The 14287-nt window shown below is 36.4% G+C and overlaps 1 protein-coding gene across 2 annotated transcripts in view; it reads right to left on the reverse strand.

Annotated features, from left to right (window-relative positions):
- RIPK4 (receptor interacting serine/threonine kinase 4) overlaps nt 1–14287 on the reverse strand; it is a 57741-nt gene that overhangs the window by 4266 nt on the left and 39188 nt on the right. For both annotated transcript variants that reach the window (XM_072614766.1, XM_072614767.1), the window contains 5 exons: nt 14077–14225; nt 12674–12723; nt 8625–8783; nt 3441–3544; nt 857–1121 (listed from right to left, as the gene is read on the reverse strand). In XM_072614766.1, the coding sequence (XP_072470867.1) occupies nt 857–1121; nt 3441–3544; nt 8625–8783; nt 12674–12723; nt 14077–14225 (727 nt within the window). The remainder of the gene's footprint in view (nt 1–856; nt 1122–3440; nt 3545–8624; nt 8784–12673; nt 12724–14076; nt 14226–14287) is intronic.

Consider the following 14287-nt stretch of genomic DNA (forward strand, 5'->3'; position numbering starts at 1 on the left):
GATGATATGGAAGGTCAAGGTTTAGTTATAAAAAATGCATTCTCAAACTCATCTAGGGCACTTAGAGGGTCTCAAAAATTTAGCCTATCTTCTTTTTCATGTACTCTATGATCCAAATCTTCCTCCATGAAGCCTTGATCTCCCATTGGAAATTATCCTTCATATGATCTAAGACTTTATGATTTGTATAATTTATTTATGTACACAGCTTATCATATTAGATTATAAGCCTCTTGAGGATAAGGACCATAGTTTGCCTTTGAATCTCTCTAAGCACTTACCAAATAGTATGTTGTACACATGAGACTATTATTAAGTATTTATTATTTGTCATTTATTAAATGTAATTGCATGTTGAATATCACTGTGATACACAAATCTTCTGAGTTCCTTCACAATTTAACCCCAGCTTTACTTTTCCATTTTCTTACATGGGCCCAGCATTCCAAATAAACTTGTCTACCTTTGCACTGTTTGCCAAAATGGGATAAATCCACAGAATTCTTTGCACATTGTCTTGTTGCGTCATCTCTACCTGTTGAAGCCCAATTTTCACGATACCTTCTCTCAACCTCTAAACTCAGGCAGAAGTGATTTCTATAATTATATTCAGATATTAAATAACAGACTCATCAAGGATATGAACCATATTTTTCAAATATTTGTTGACTGCATAGGATACCATTATAAATTAGGTGGATGGGAGGAATGGTAAAAAATAATTGCACATTTTGTTGTAAATATCTAGTTATTAAATGTTATGCTTTGTAGTTCACAGACTACTCATCATTCTGGATCTATAACTGTTCCCTAACCATTATGTTTCAGTCTCCCAGACAATGTGTGTATAACTTACCACTTGTTGAATTCTCTCGTTCGAAAGAGAGAGATAGGGATCCTCTGGAAGAAAAGGCTGAATCTACTGAAGATACACCAGAAAGTCTTTTGCCACTGCTAGAAGACACAAGTTTAGATTCAGAGGAACTACGACTCAGCTCTTCTGAGTGTTTTATAGTCTGAGAAATTCCAGAATCCAACTGGGATAGTAACTCTGAAAGGCTGTAGTCTTTATCGAATGTTGGTGTAGATGCACCCTTAAATTGAGCTGGTATAGACATTACCTATTTTAAAAAAGAGGGAGAAAAAAATAAATAAAAGGTCAATTTTCCCATCTGTTTGCTCTAGCCCTCTCACATAAATGTGTAAAAACCATAAGGAATTACTAGAGGGACAAGGAAGGCAAAGACCATGATACCATAGACTGGAGAGGCGAATGCTTTGATTCACTTCTAAGGAATCATTATCACTATGTTTTGTTAAAATTTAATTTTATTATCATCATGTTTTCACTAGGGAGTTAACCTAAACAAGTCCACAGAACAAGAGACTGAAATAAAGTAGGACAGATTTTTTTGTCATTGTTGAAAAGAAAGTTCAATTTCAGGATGGATAAGAGGAGGGGACTTTCAGAAATGAATGTGGTATAAAAATAAAATGCATCAAGGAAACATCATTTTTTTATAATTGTTAAAAAAGACCCAAAAGAACCTAAGTTTTAAGGAAGTATAGGCTAGGGAAATAATCTGAAAATGTATCTAGCATTATTACTAGAACTATTATTCTGGCTACCTCATAAGGTCATGGATTGGAAACCGGAAAGGACATAAGACTGCTAGAGCAGTCTCACTCCATTTGAACAGATGAAACTGAGGTCCAGAAAGGTGATGCTCAAAGTCACAAAGTTGTGGTTTACAACAGCTACTTGGGTGTAGGTTCAGGATAAAGACTGGGATCAAGTTGCATGAGAAGTCAGGAGGTTGGGCAAGAATTTGTGTGTGTGTGTGTGTGTGTGTATCTTCATTATTTGGTCCACTCCCTGCATTTTATGACCAGATGTACAAAGAATTCTGATCTTTTAGGAGCTACAAATACATGCCTAACTTTCTCATCAAGTTATTATCCTATAGCTCTCCTCCTTTTCTCTGAATAACTCCTAAAAAACAACCCTGTCTACACTTGACTCTATTCAGTCACTTCTTACTCTTTTCAGTCTGGCTTCTCCCATCATCACTCAATTGAAACTGGTCTCTACAGTTACTAGTGATCTATTTGTCAAATCTGATGGCCTTTTCTTAATCCTCAACCTTCTTGAGCCTATAACATTATCTTTCCAGTTTTATAGTACATTATTTCCAGCCAAATAGGTCTTCATTCTCTTTCTCACATAAGCTACTTCATTTCTTGTCATGTTTTCTTTACATTGACTGCACAAGCCCTGAGAAGTACCACCAAAACTAGAAACCCTTATAGTACTGGTCTATATCTGTAAAATGGGGACATTTCCTTGAGGATCAAATGAGATCATGTCTACAAAACATGTGACCTGCTGTTATTATCTTCTATTATCTTGTTTTCCCTTCCCCTACATGCAAGGGACTTGGAATGATTTACCTATCATCTCTCAGTCTTCTTTAGGGAGTCTGTTCCATTTTTATGACTCTAAAGTTTTTTTAACAGTGTGCTTAGAACAATGCTTGGCACATAGTAGGCAAGGAATAAATGTTTATTGATTGATTTAAGAATAAATAATGTACCCTTTGTCATGTCTTGAACAATGACATGTCACACATGCCATACACATACACACATATATATTCACGTTTAATTGTAGCCTTCTTTGGGTGGGGGTGGGGGGGAAAGGGGAGAAGGAAAAAAAATAAAGTAAGTACACAGCAGAGAATGAAAGAAAACCTACAAGGAAGCAAAGAAAAAATGGACAGCTTTGAATACAGTGAGTTAATATTTCCTATACAAGCCTTCTTAAAATAGAAATCTATTGTTTTATATTGAATCCTGTCCTATGTTCAGCCATGTACAAAGCAATGTCAGTTTTTTTTCTTATTTTTGTATTTGAGTTCAAAATTTTTAAAAATTATATTTAAAAAAAGGGGGGAGGGGGCATCTAGTCCCACTTATCTGACTTTCCAGAGGAAGAAACTAAGGTCCCTAGAGGTTAACTGATGTGTTCAGTTTCACATAGGTAAGTATCTGAAGCAGAGAACTTCTGACGTGAAAACCAGGATGGTGTTTCCACAGCTAACATGCATTTCAGGGAACTCTAATAAGAACTTATAAAAAAATGTTTAAAAATTTTCAGTTCCAACTTCTCTCTCTCTAGCTCCTACTCCTCCTATTAAAAGGCAAGAAATATGCTACCCATTATACCTACGAAGTTGTGTAAAACATATTTCTGCATTAGCCATGTGTAATAAGAACTTAAGACATTTGTCAACAGTGTGCAAAAAACCCACCCTTGAGAAGTTTTAGACACAAGTGAAACTGCTAGAAGAATAAGATTAAGAATTCAGGATTGTGAAGCTAATTCTAAAGAATTCAATCTCAAAAAAAAAAAAACCAAAACAAAACCAAATATTACTAACCTCAGTTTTTAGCTCCTGGGGTTTTTTCAGATCTAGGTCTTGGACTGTTTCTTTTATTTCATCATCAGGTTTTTCACACAGGTCTTCAGTTTCAGCAGTAATTTCTTTAAAAGAGAGAGAATATATTATTCCTCCAAATACTCAAGTTAATATTCAGTCTGAACTTTCTCTATTTAGTGATACTATTAAATACCCAATAACAATAATATGAAGATTTCTACTTAGTCAGGGAATAGATATAAAGTGAATGTCAACTATTCAATCACTAAGTGCTCTTCACATAGCATAGATATGCTGAAGAACCTACCTAGCTATAAATAAAGCTAGCAATGAAGCATACATATATGATCATATCAGGTATCTGCAAATGTGTCCTCTACTAAACATGTGAATCTGAGTTGATTCCAATCCTGTAACTGTAGAGCTAGGTAGATGGCACAATGCATAGAGTGCTAGGGACTGGAGTCAGGAAGACCTGACTTCAAATTTGGTCTCAAACATTTACTAGCTGTGTGACCTTGGGCAAGTGACTTAACCACAGTTTCTTCAACTGTAAAACAGTGATAATAAAAGCACTATCTCATAAGATTGTTGTAAAGATTAAAAGAGATAATAGTATAGTGTCTGGTACATAGTAGGTACTGTAAGAGTGGTTATTCATTCCCATTTTCCCCTTCTTCTCAGCTGGGTTGCTGGAGAGTCAGGCCCACTGTATAAAATAAGCCATTCTACACTCCTTATTTTGACATGGAAAAGTTCCATTGTCACTCTGTCCTCTCCAGCCACCTCTTCTGTAGCCCCTTTGCAATTGCCTTGTCACCTACATCAGAGAGAGGAAGGAACTTCTGCCCTGGGGGCCTTCCTTCCATGAGTTAGTGGTGACTATCTCTCTTGGATCATCATTTCAAGAAATTCCAGCTTCTCCTGCCACCTCCATCACACCCTCCTCAACACAACTGCATACTTTGTCCTTTCCTCATTGTTACATTAGATCATGAGTTATGATCAAATTAAAATTTCTGCCAATGATTCTGGATGGGGTGTGTCATTCACCATCCTAACAACTTTCAGTACTAAAGAACTTCTCCCAAATTTGGGGACCACCTCTCTTCCTTACGAGTGTTATCTCCCTTATTAAAATGTAAGCTATACCCTTAAGAGTGTAAGCTCCAGAATACAGTGGATAAAAGTCAGGGACTCACCTGAGCTGCCCAAATTCCCCTCCAAACAACTTTAAATAATTCCTCAAAATAAAGTCTGGAGCAGTAAAACCCACAAAAGGACAGGGTGAAACAATTCTCCAGTACAACATTAACTTAGAAATTTAGCAGGAAAGGTCTGTCACCCCAGAGTGAGAATGGAGCTCAGTCCAGTGCTGATAGTAAGAGCACAGGCCACATCACAACAACATCAGCAGGCCTTGGGGGCAGCCAAATAAGACTGCAAATGGTAAAGGGGTCTAACAACTGGTCAAAAGGAAATTTTAGGGATCTCTTTGCTGGCACTGAGGGCAGAGTTTTGTGGCATGACCCATACTCAGATCTGGGTTGTAGTCCTGGTTCACAGTACTAGGGCAAGAAGCTACACTACTAGCACATTAGAACTTATGGCCACAGGGGAGAAGGGACCTTGGTCACTGTTCCAAGGAAGAAAAGAGTGCTTGTGGTCTCATAGACCAAAGAAAAGTCAGCAGAGTAGTAAACACAGCTCTCCATAAGCCATAATACCTCAGAAGAACCCAAAGCTTACAAACCCCCAGAACTGGCTCTGTAAACAGCTGCACAAAAAACCTGAAGCTTGGGATAGTGCCCCTCTACCCTAGGAACATAGATCAACTTTCATATAAGGCTCAAAGTCAAGAAATAGGCTGGAAAGATGAACAAACACACACAAAAAAAGATCCTGACCATGGAAAGTTACTATAGTGACAGGGATGATCAAAACACAAACTCAAAAAAAATTATTGAAGAAAATGGTTGGTTCTTGTCCTTCCTTATTGAAGATGACCAAAATGACATTATTTTGGAGTCAAGGAACAATGTGTCTGACTGTGGCTGATCAGACCAATACGAGTTCAGAAGGCTTTATCGCAGGTCAGGCACAGATAATCCACATGAACATTTGGAATGGAGATGTCTCTATATTTATGCATCTCGCATTTCATTTGAGCTACTGCTTTCTTCATAGAACATAACACCTGGACAGTATAGTTCCCTGATATCCTTAGAGGCCAAATAGGCATTGAAAGAATTCATCAATCACCTTAGGAAAGAAATCCCCAAATAAAAACTCCAAGGAAAATTACAGGGAGACACAATCAGAATTACACAGAATTTGATACCTGCAATATTAAAGAAGAAGGTCATGGAACATGAATTCTAGAAGGCAAAGGAGCTCAATAGTGCCCCATTTCAGCTCACCTTCATAGCCGTTGTAAAAAGTTGTTCTCATCTGCTCATTCCACCAGGGGAATTATTCACATGCTTGAACTAGACACCCCCCTGATTTACCAGACAGTTTGTAGACACCTCAGTTACCCTTAACCTGGTTTAGTCTGATTGGCCAAACGGTTTACCAGAGTGTGACTATTGGGCATGCTATTGCTTCTTGGAGCCACAGGTAAAGAGGTGGGTGAATCAGGTGGACACCAATGGTGGGAAGAAGCCCTGAAAAGGGCTCAGAAGCTCTCATACCCATGGTAACAGTTACCAGTGGTAACATACCTTAAATAACACCATAAAAAACAGAATAGGCAAAATGTTAAAAAAAACAAGGCACAAAAATTCACTGAAGAAAAGAACTTCTTAAAATGCAGAATTGGCCAAATAGAAAAGGAGGCTTAATGAAGAAAATTATTCTTTAAAAATTAGAATTGGATGAGTGGAGACACTGATGATTCCATGAAATGTCAAAGAGTAACAAAATCAAAAGAATGAAAAAATAGAAGCAAATGTGAACCATCTCAATAGAAAAACAACTCACTTGGAAAAACAGATCCAGGTGAGGTAACTTAAGATTTACTGGATTGCCTGCAAATTATGATGAAAAGAAGAACCCAAACATCATCTTTTAAGAAATTATCAAGGAAAAGTGCCTTGATATTCTAGAACTAGAGGGTAAAATAGAAATTTTAAAAAGCCATCTATCACTTCCTGAAAGAGATCCCCAAATGAAAGCTCCCAGGAATATGATAGCCAAATTTCAGAGATCCCAGGTCAAGGAGAAAACTTTGCAAACAGCCAGAAAGAAACAAATCAAACATCATGGAGACAGCAGACAGGATAAAACAAGATTTAGCGTTAAAGGAATGAAGGGCTTCAAATATGATATTCTGGAGGGCAAAGGAAGTAGGATTACAACTAAGAATCACCTACCCAGCAAAACTAGATATAATAAAAGCATGCACACCCTTTGACCCAGTTACCCCTATTAGGTCTGTATCCCAAAGAGATATAAAACAAAAAGGAAAAGGATCCTTATGTACAAAAATATTCATAGCAGATCTTTTAGTGGTGGCAAATAATTGGTGATTGGGGGAATGCTCATCAATTGGAGAATGGCTGAACAAATGGCATATGACTGGAACAGAATTCTATTGTGCTATTTTAAGAAATGATGAGCAGGATGCTCTCAGAAAAACCTAGAAAGACTTACATGAACTGATGCAAAGGGAAGTGAACAGAACCAAAAAAGTGTACAGAAACAGCAATACTGTATAATCATCATCTGTGAATGACTTAGCTATTCTCAGCAAGTCAATGATCTGAGATAATTCAGAAGGACTTGAGATGAAAATGCTATCCATTTCCAGAGAAAGAACAGATGGAGTCTAAATGCAGACTGAAGCATAATTTTTTAAACTTTGTTTTTCTTGGGTTTTTTTTGGTGTTTTCTTACACATTACTAATATAGAAATATGTTTTGCATGACTGCACATGTAGAACTTATATCAAATTACTTGCCTTCATGTAATTGGGGTAAAAAAAATTAAATAACAAAAAAAGAAGAAAATAAGTTCCAGTCCACAGAGTACAGACCATCATACTTTTGTATTGTATCCTCAGTGCTTAGCATAGGTCTTAGCACATAATAAACATTATTATGAATTAATTATTCACCAAGCCACACACATCTCCATTCAGCTTAAGTGTTAATTATTCTTTGTATAGAAGGAAAAAGAACTATCTTCAACTGCACACAGTTACCTTAAAATGGAACAAATAAAATTTCCTTTATTTAAGATTTATTTTCTGTAAAATGGTCCCTTCCTCAAAGGAGCAAGACCACAGTTGTAGCTTAATGATATACATAAAGAAGGTTATTGTGCCAAATATTATTTCAATATTCTTTATAATTAGTTTATACCAGAACATCAGATGTTCAAATGCAGTATCTTTTGCTCTGCCAAAGCTAGCCTTAAGGGGGTAGGGTGAGCTTTACATCTAGTATCTTTGTCTTTGGTGTTGGAAATCAAAATGTTATGCTAATGCTTTAGCTAACATTTTCATTCAGGTTTTAATCTTGGACTACAGTTTTCTGTGTTCTGTCCTCTCCAATATTCCTCTATCCTGACTTAAACCTTTCTCAAGCCTTGGAATTGACACATTGGAAGTACCCTTTGCCACTGTGGCTTTTCCCTCTGATTAGATGTCTCATCCCAGAGCCTTCATTAAAGGGGGGCAACCTAGGGGTAGCCATGTCTCATTCTTCTACAGGCAGCCTTCTAGACTACTTCTACTATGGTTTTCTCCCCCTCTCCAATCAGGTTAACTTTGTTCTCCTCCCCACCTTTAATCCTCCTTTTATTAAATGTGCTATCTCCTCCCATTAGGATGTAAACTTCTTGAGGATGAGGATTGTCTTTCTTTCTACCTGTATTCTCAGTCAACAGTGTGCAAAGTACGTGGCACATGAGTAAACACTTAGTAAGTACTAGCTGACCAACCAGTTGTATTGTGTAGTTTTCATGACCAATTCAAACACATTGTGGTTTCTCCTCTGTAAAATGAGTGACTGGACCAGACCAGACCAGATTAAATGACCTCTAAGGTCCCTATGAACCTATTCTGTACCCTGAACTTTGTCACCTTAAGTCCAGTGGAGTAATTAAACTATAATATTTTGAAGAGAAGTCAATGCTAAGGCATTTTGCTTTAGGATGGACATTAACAGGTAGCACATTACCTTGAAAGCTTGGCCGACTTTGGGGATCATCCTGCCAGCATTTCTGCATGAGTCTAATCAAGTTACTACAGGCACGAGGTCTAGATTTGGAAATCGGGGGTAGCTCCAGGCGATGACCTTTTACTACTTTTACCATAATATGCAGAATATTCTTCTCATCTGAAAAGTAAAAGCAAACAAGTTACAGCAGATCTAATAAAATGAAAGGAGAATTTTTTATCTCTGGGTAAAAAGATAAGTATGGGAAAAAGTACAGAGAACTATCAAATTTAAATTACTGAGCTGTTAACAGAACTGTCATGAAAATAAAATTTTTCCACACTGTTGCATATATCTTTGCTTAGCCCGTTTTTGTGATGTTATGTTCCTCAAAAGGTTCTCTTCTCTCTCCACTGTGCAGATCCTCACTTAACCTTCTTTTAGATGCCTTTTCCAGTCCTTAATCTTAGCGCCTTCTCTCTGGTATTATGTCTAATTTACCCTGTGTATATCTTGCTTGTGCAATTACTTGCATGTTGTCCACTCCATTAGACTGGAGTCCTTGAGAGCAGCGACTTTTGTTTTGTCTTTCTTTTTATCCCAACACTTAGCAAAATACCTGACGCAAAGCAGGCATTTAACTAATTGTTGATTTAACCACCCAAAAATGGACTCTGGGAATTGGGACAAAAAACTATTTGTTAACCAATGGTAAAGCAGTTGGTGATGACTCATTGTGAATTTACCCACACTTGCTCTACAATGATAGTGACAATTGGTTACTAGGACAATACTTGAAGCCTTTACTCCTTGATAGCATCTGCTTTTAAAAAAATCCAAGTTTATGTCCATACCATAATGAAGATTGGCGGTGATATATATGCAATTCAACTCAAAAAATCCCCCTCTTTCATTACAGTCTCTGATAATGTGGTGGCTCACCAGCTTGCCAAGGCCACACACTGTATATATTCTTTATATGTTCCTTTGATCTCATTTCCACTCTTTTTCTCCAACATATCAATAGCTCACATCCTCCCTCCCTCCCTCCCTCCCTCCCTCTCTCTCTCTCTCTCGCTCCCTCTCTTCCCTCTCTCATTTTCAGTCTCCCTGGTTCATTTCCCTAATGCCTGCAAACATGGTCAAGTTTCTACCATTCTTTAAAAAAAAAATCCCTTACTAGATCCTACTGTATTTGCTAGCTACTAATTTAATCTTGACTTCCCTTATTAAACTACTTTTAACAATCATCTACATTCAGTGTCTCCACTTCTTCTCTTAGTTTTTACAAAACTCTGGCTTTCAAGCTCATGATTCAAATGAAAGTGCTTTCTGCAAATTTACCAGTGATTTCTTAATTGCTGGCTCAGTTTCCATCTTTCTTGACAGGATTTCACACTGTTGACCATGTTTTTCTTTTGCATACTCTTTCCTTTTTGGGTTTTTTATTCTCTTTCTACCTGTCTTCTGTAGTAGATCTTTACCCATGCCATGCCCATTACTTGCAGGTATCCCAAGGATTGGCCCCGGACCCTCTCTTCTGTTTTTTTTTCCCATACCTTCTCACTTGGGGATCTCATTAGCTCTGATGGGCTCAATTTATCTTCTCTACGCAAAAGATTCCCAGATTTATGTATCTAACTGAAGTTTTTCTCCTTAATTTCAGTCCTGCATTACCAATTGCCTGAACATTTCAGACTGCTCTATAGACATCTCAAATTTAACATGTCCAAAACAGAATTATGATCAATGCAGTGATCAATCTTAACTTCAGAAGAGATAGTGAACTAAAGGCTCAGAATGAGACATAGATTTTCTGACATGTCTATGTATTTTGCTTGACTTTTCTTATAAAGGAGAGCTTTTTGAGGGGAGGGGGTAGTCAGGGAAAAGTGACAGTGATAATGAAAAATAAAACTCTTTTTAAAAAAAAAAGAGTACGTGGAGAAAGTAATGCAGAGCAAGTCTGGAGAGGCAGTTGGAGGCAGACTAAAGAGATTTAAAATGCCAGGCTACAGGGTTTGTATCTTATTCGGGACCAGTAATGGTTTTGGGGCAAAGAAATATCATGATAAAACTTGCTTTAGGAAGATTATTTTGGCGGCTATGTGGAGGATAGATTGGAGAGCAGAAGGAGTGGAAAAAAAGATAAATGGGAAAATTTTTAAAAAGAATTACATTTAAGAATTTTGTATTTTCAATTAATCGGGCAATGGGACACATAAAAATATAGAAAGATTTTTCCTCTCCTTCCTTTCCACGTCACTAGTTAGCTGAGCAGTTAATCAGCATCCATCTTGTGCAGAAATTTTTAATCATGGACCCTTTTGGCAGTCTGGTGAAGCTTATTGGGACCCCTTCTTAGAATGTTTGCTACAGTCACAATGGAAAGAAATGCTAAATTTCAGTTTCAGCCTAGTGAAAATAAAATTGTCATTTTTGTTCCATCCAAGTTTATGGACTCCATGAATCTGTTCATAGATTTCATGTTAAGTACTCCTGATCTAGCCAGTTTTAATTGTTACATAGTCAGTAACTAATGCCAATTAGGGACAAGGGACACACATGCAGGAAATCCTAGGACAAAGTCTTTTTCTTCTTTATCAAATCAGCAAGAGAAAGAAGTCCTAAGTAGTAATCTGAGGATGAAATAATATTATTCCCCTGGATGCCATGACATTCTGACTGCTGCTAAGTGTTTCTCTCAAATGTCATGCTGTAAAAGGAGCCAGAGAACCTGTGTATGAATTTCTGTCTGCTATTTTCTACACGTATGGCCATCAGGAAGTTGTTTTACCTCTCTCTGCCCAGTCCCTCAACTATAAAATGATACTGGCAGATAAGCAAAATTCTAGAATTTACAAGTAAATTTGTGGGGAGGGGAGCATAAGCACCAGAAGACACAACCTTCAAGTTGGGGAAAGGGTATCCCTAATGTGTTTCTAGTTTTGATGTCTTTGTGACTAGAATTATAATTAACACAAAGAAGCAAACTTTGACATGGTAGTATATTACTTAAAACCTAAGGTGAGTCTTTCTTTGAAAAAGTCATAAAAGTACATCATTGCAGATGTGGATTATTATTTGTTCAGTTTAAAAGCTGTGAGAGTATTCTCTTAGTAGTACTTCAGAATTATGTGTAATTTCAACCTTTAAAAGTATATTTCACTATTATATTGATTATTAAAATCTCCAAGTTCCAACATTTGAGATGTCTACTAAATTACACCTCTAGGGAACACAAAAACATGAAGCATTTCCAACTGAATTGCCTGATAAAGTCTCAGCTTTCTGCTGTGGTATCTTCACAGTAATCCAACACAAAGGTCTTTTATTCTTGGCATTTACGCTCATGTACTTGGAACTTAAGCTGTCATCTATACAAGACATAAAAAGATTGCATTCTGCCATCTAAAACCATGTGATTATATTGACTGTAGTCTGAAACAAGAGGGATTGGGAAAGGATGAATGACGATTAGTGACAGGAAGACGAATGATTTTTTCTTGTTTAAACAAAAGCACTAGAAGCCATGTCCTTTCTATTTATAGTAAATTGCCAAGAAGATCTATAAGTTGTAATACTCGGAAAGACATTTTTTCTCCCTTATTTATTTTTAATACTGATTCCTAGGATGCTAGTTAACTAAGAAAGAGAAAGATATTAAATCCATGAGCTGCAGAATGATCGATCCATATTTCTTCCCCAAGTAGTAAATAGGATTTGTGTTTTATCAGATAATTCCTCATATAGAAATGAAAAGTTCTGCAGAATGGGGAAAAAAGTTAAGTTTCTTTCTCTAGTATATTCGATATTCTCAAGATTTTTATAATCAATTCCTGAACTGGTAAGTGGGTCAGAGGCCCCAGAAAAGACAAAGTAGGCATTAATTAACCTGTCTTCCATTTTCATTACCCCTTTCAAGGAACTTGCATAGCACAAGGTATTCGTGGATACTTTGTATTATTTATCATTAATAATGAAGGAAGCATATTAATTTGGAAAACAGCTTTAAAATGTCCAAGTACATGATATACTAAACCCAAACATAAACAGAAAATTTCACTTACCTGCAAAGGGCTTTTTCTGTGTGAGTACTCCCCAGATAACAATGGCAAAACTGAAAAAGAAAAATATGTTTGTGAGCTGCCTACTTCATTAGCTTAATCTTTGTGGAATATGCTCAGTAACTGTCACATGGGTAAAACATGTTCTGAAAGAATAAATCTAGAATCTGAAAAAAGGGAGCTTTGTCTATAATAATTTTAATTGAATAAAGTTAACTTTGAATGCATTTGCTTTACAATCAACTTTTTATAAAATTAATACATTATTTAAATCAAAGACTCACCAAATGTGCATTAAAAGGAACCAAAAATCTACGTAGCATGGATTGAGGTGATAATAAATACAGAAGTAAGGTTCAGAACTTTCGAAAGTATCTCACTGGAACTTGAGAAAATTTCAAAGAATATTTGGGATATAGGAATTTGAAATTTGTAAGCTCAAAAATTAAATCACAAAATTTTGAAATAATAGAGAAAATCTTTTCCCAGATTCTGAAAACTATAACTAGTTCTAGACATCTAACTAAAAAGTATAGCTAAGAACACATACACACACACATGCACATACACTCACACTAACAATTTCAAACCTGGCAACCAAGTTCTCAGAATCAATAGTTCTTAAAAAGTTTCCACAATGATTGGCAGAAAAGTAAAAAGTCAAAGTCAAGTGGTCCTTTGCTAAGGAACAAAACATCAATGAAATACTTGGATCTTTCTCTTTTTAGCTTCCCTTTCCTAAGAGAAGTACAAGGTAATTAAGATCATCAAGCTCTGAGAAAGGAAAAAGGACAGATAACAGCTGTAAAATTCCACTGAATTAGTACACACACACACACACACACACACACACACACACACACACATTCCCACATCTATTTATTTAAAATATCTGTACAAGGTATTATTAGGTATCAAGAATTATTCACATAATACTAGACAGAAGGAACACATCTTGGAAAAGTAGACATATGCATGAACACATAAAGCAATTAATTTCTACAAACACTCAACAAATAAAATCTGCAGCTTGCAAAAATGCCAGACCAAAAAAAATGCCATAACTTGTCAGCCCAGTAACACAAATGACTCTAATTGACACTTCCACAAACCATTGAACATTTTTTTACCTGCAGCTAAGAAGCATTTAAAATGGAAAAAGAAATTTTCCATGCCCTTCCAAACCAGTCACAATTTTTAAAAAGCCTCAACAAAAGTTAAGCTGACATGACTTATTGAGGTCCATGAAGCAAATACATAATTATTTTGCATGAGTAAAGGATCAAGTCTTTGGCTTGGAAGTTCTTCCAGATACTTACCACAGAAGAACTTGCTAAGTTCTGGAAGAATTTCTCAACTAGTTATCTTAAACAGATTGCCCCTGCAAAGGAAGTTTTTGCACTAACCTGTACACGTCATGTTTGATATCAAAAAATCTGCTCTTTTCTTTTATACGTTCTGGAGGTAAGTAAGCAATTGTACCAAAAAGTCCATCAATGCTGAGATCCTGGGAGTGAGAGAGGCCGTTACATTTGGCCAATCCAAAATCTGAAATCTGAAAAGCAAAGAGACAAAAAAGTGAACTAATTAAACTTCAAATAGAATGTGTTTGAATGC

The sequence above is a fragment of the Notamacropus eugenii genome, chromosome 5 (assembly GCF_028372415.1).
Source record: "Notamacropus eugenii isolate mMacEug1 chromosome 5, mMacEug1.pri_v2, whole genome shotgun sequence".
Classification (NCBI taxonomy): domain Eukaryota; kingdom Metazoa; phylum Chordata; class Mammalia; order Diprotodontia; family Macropodidae; genus Notamacropus; species Notamacropus eugenii.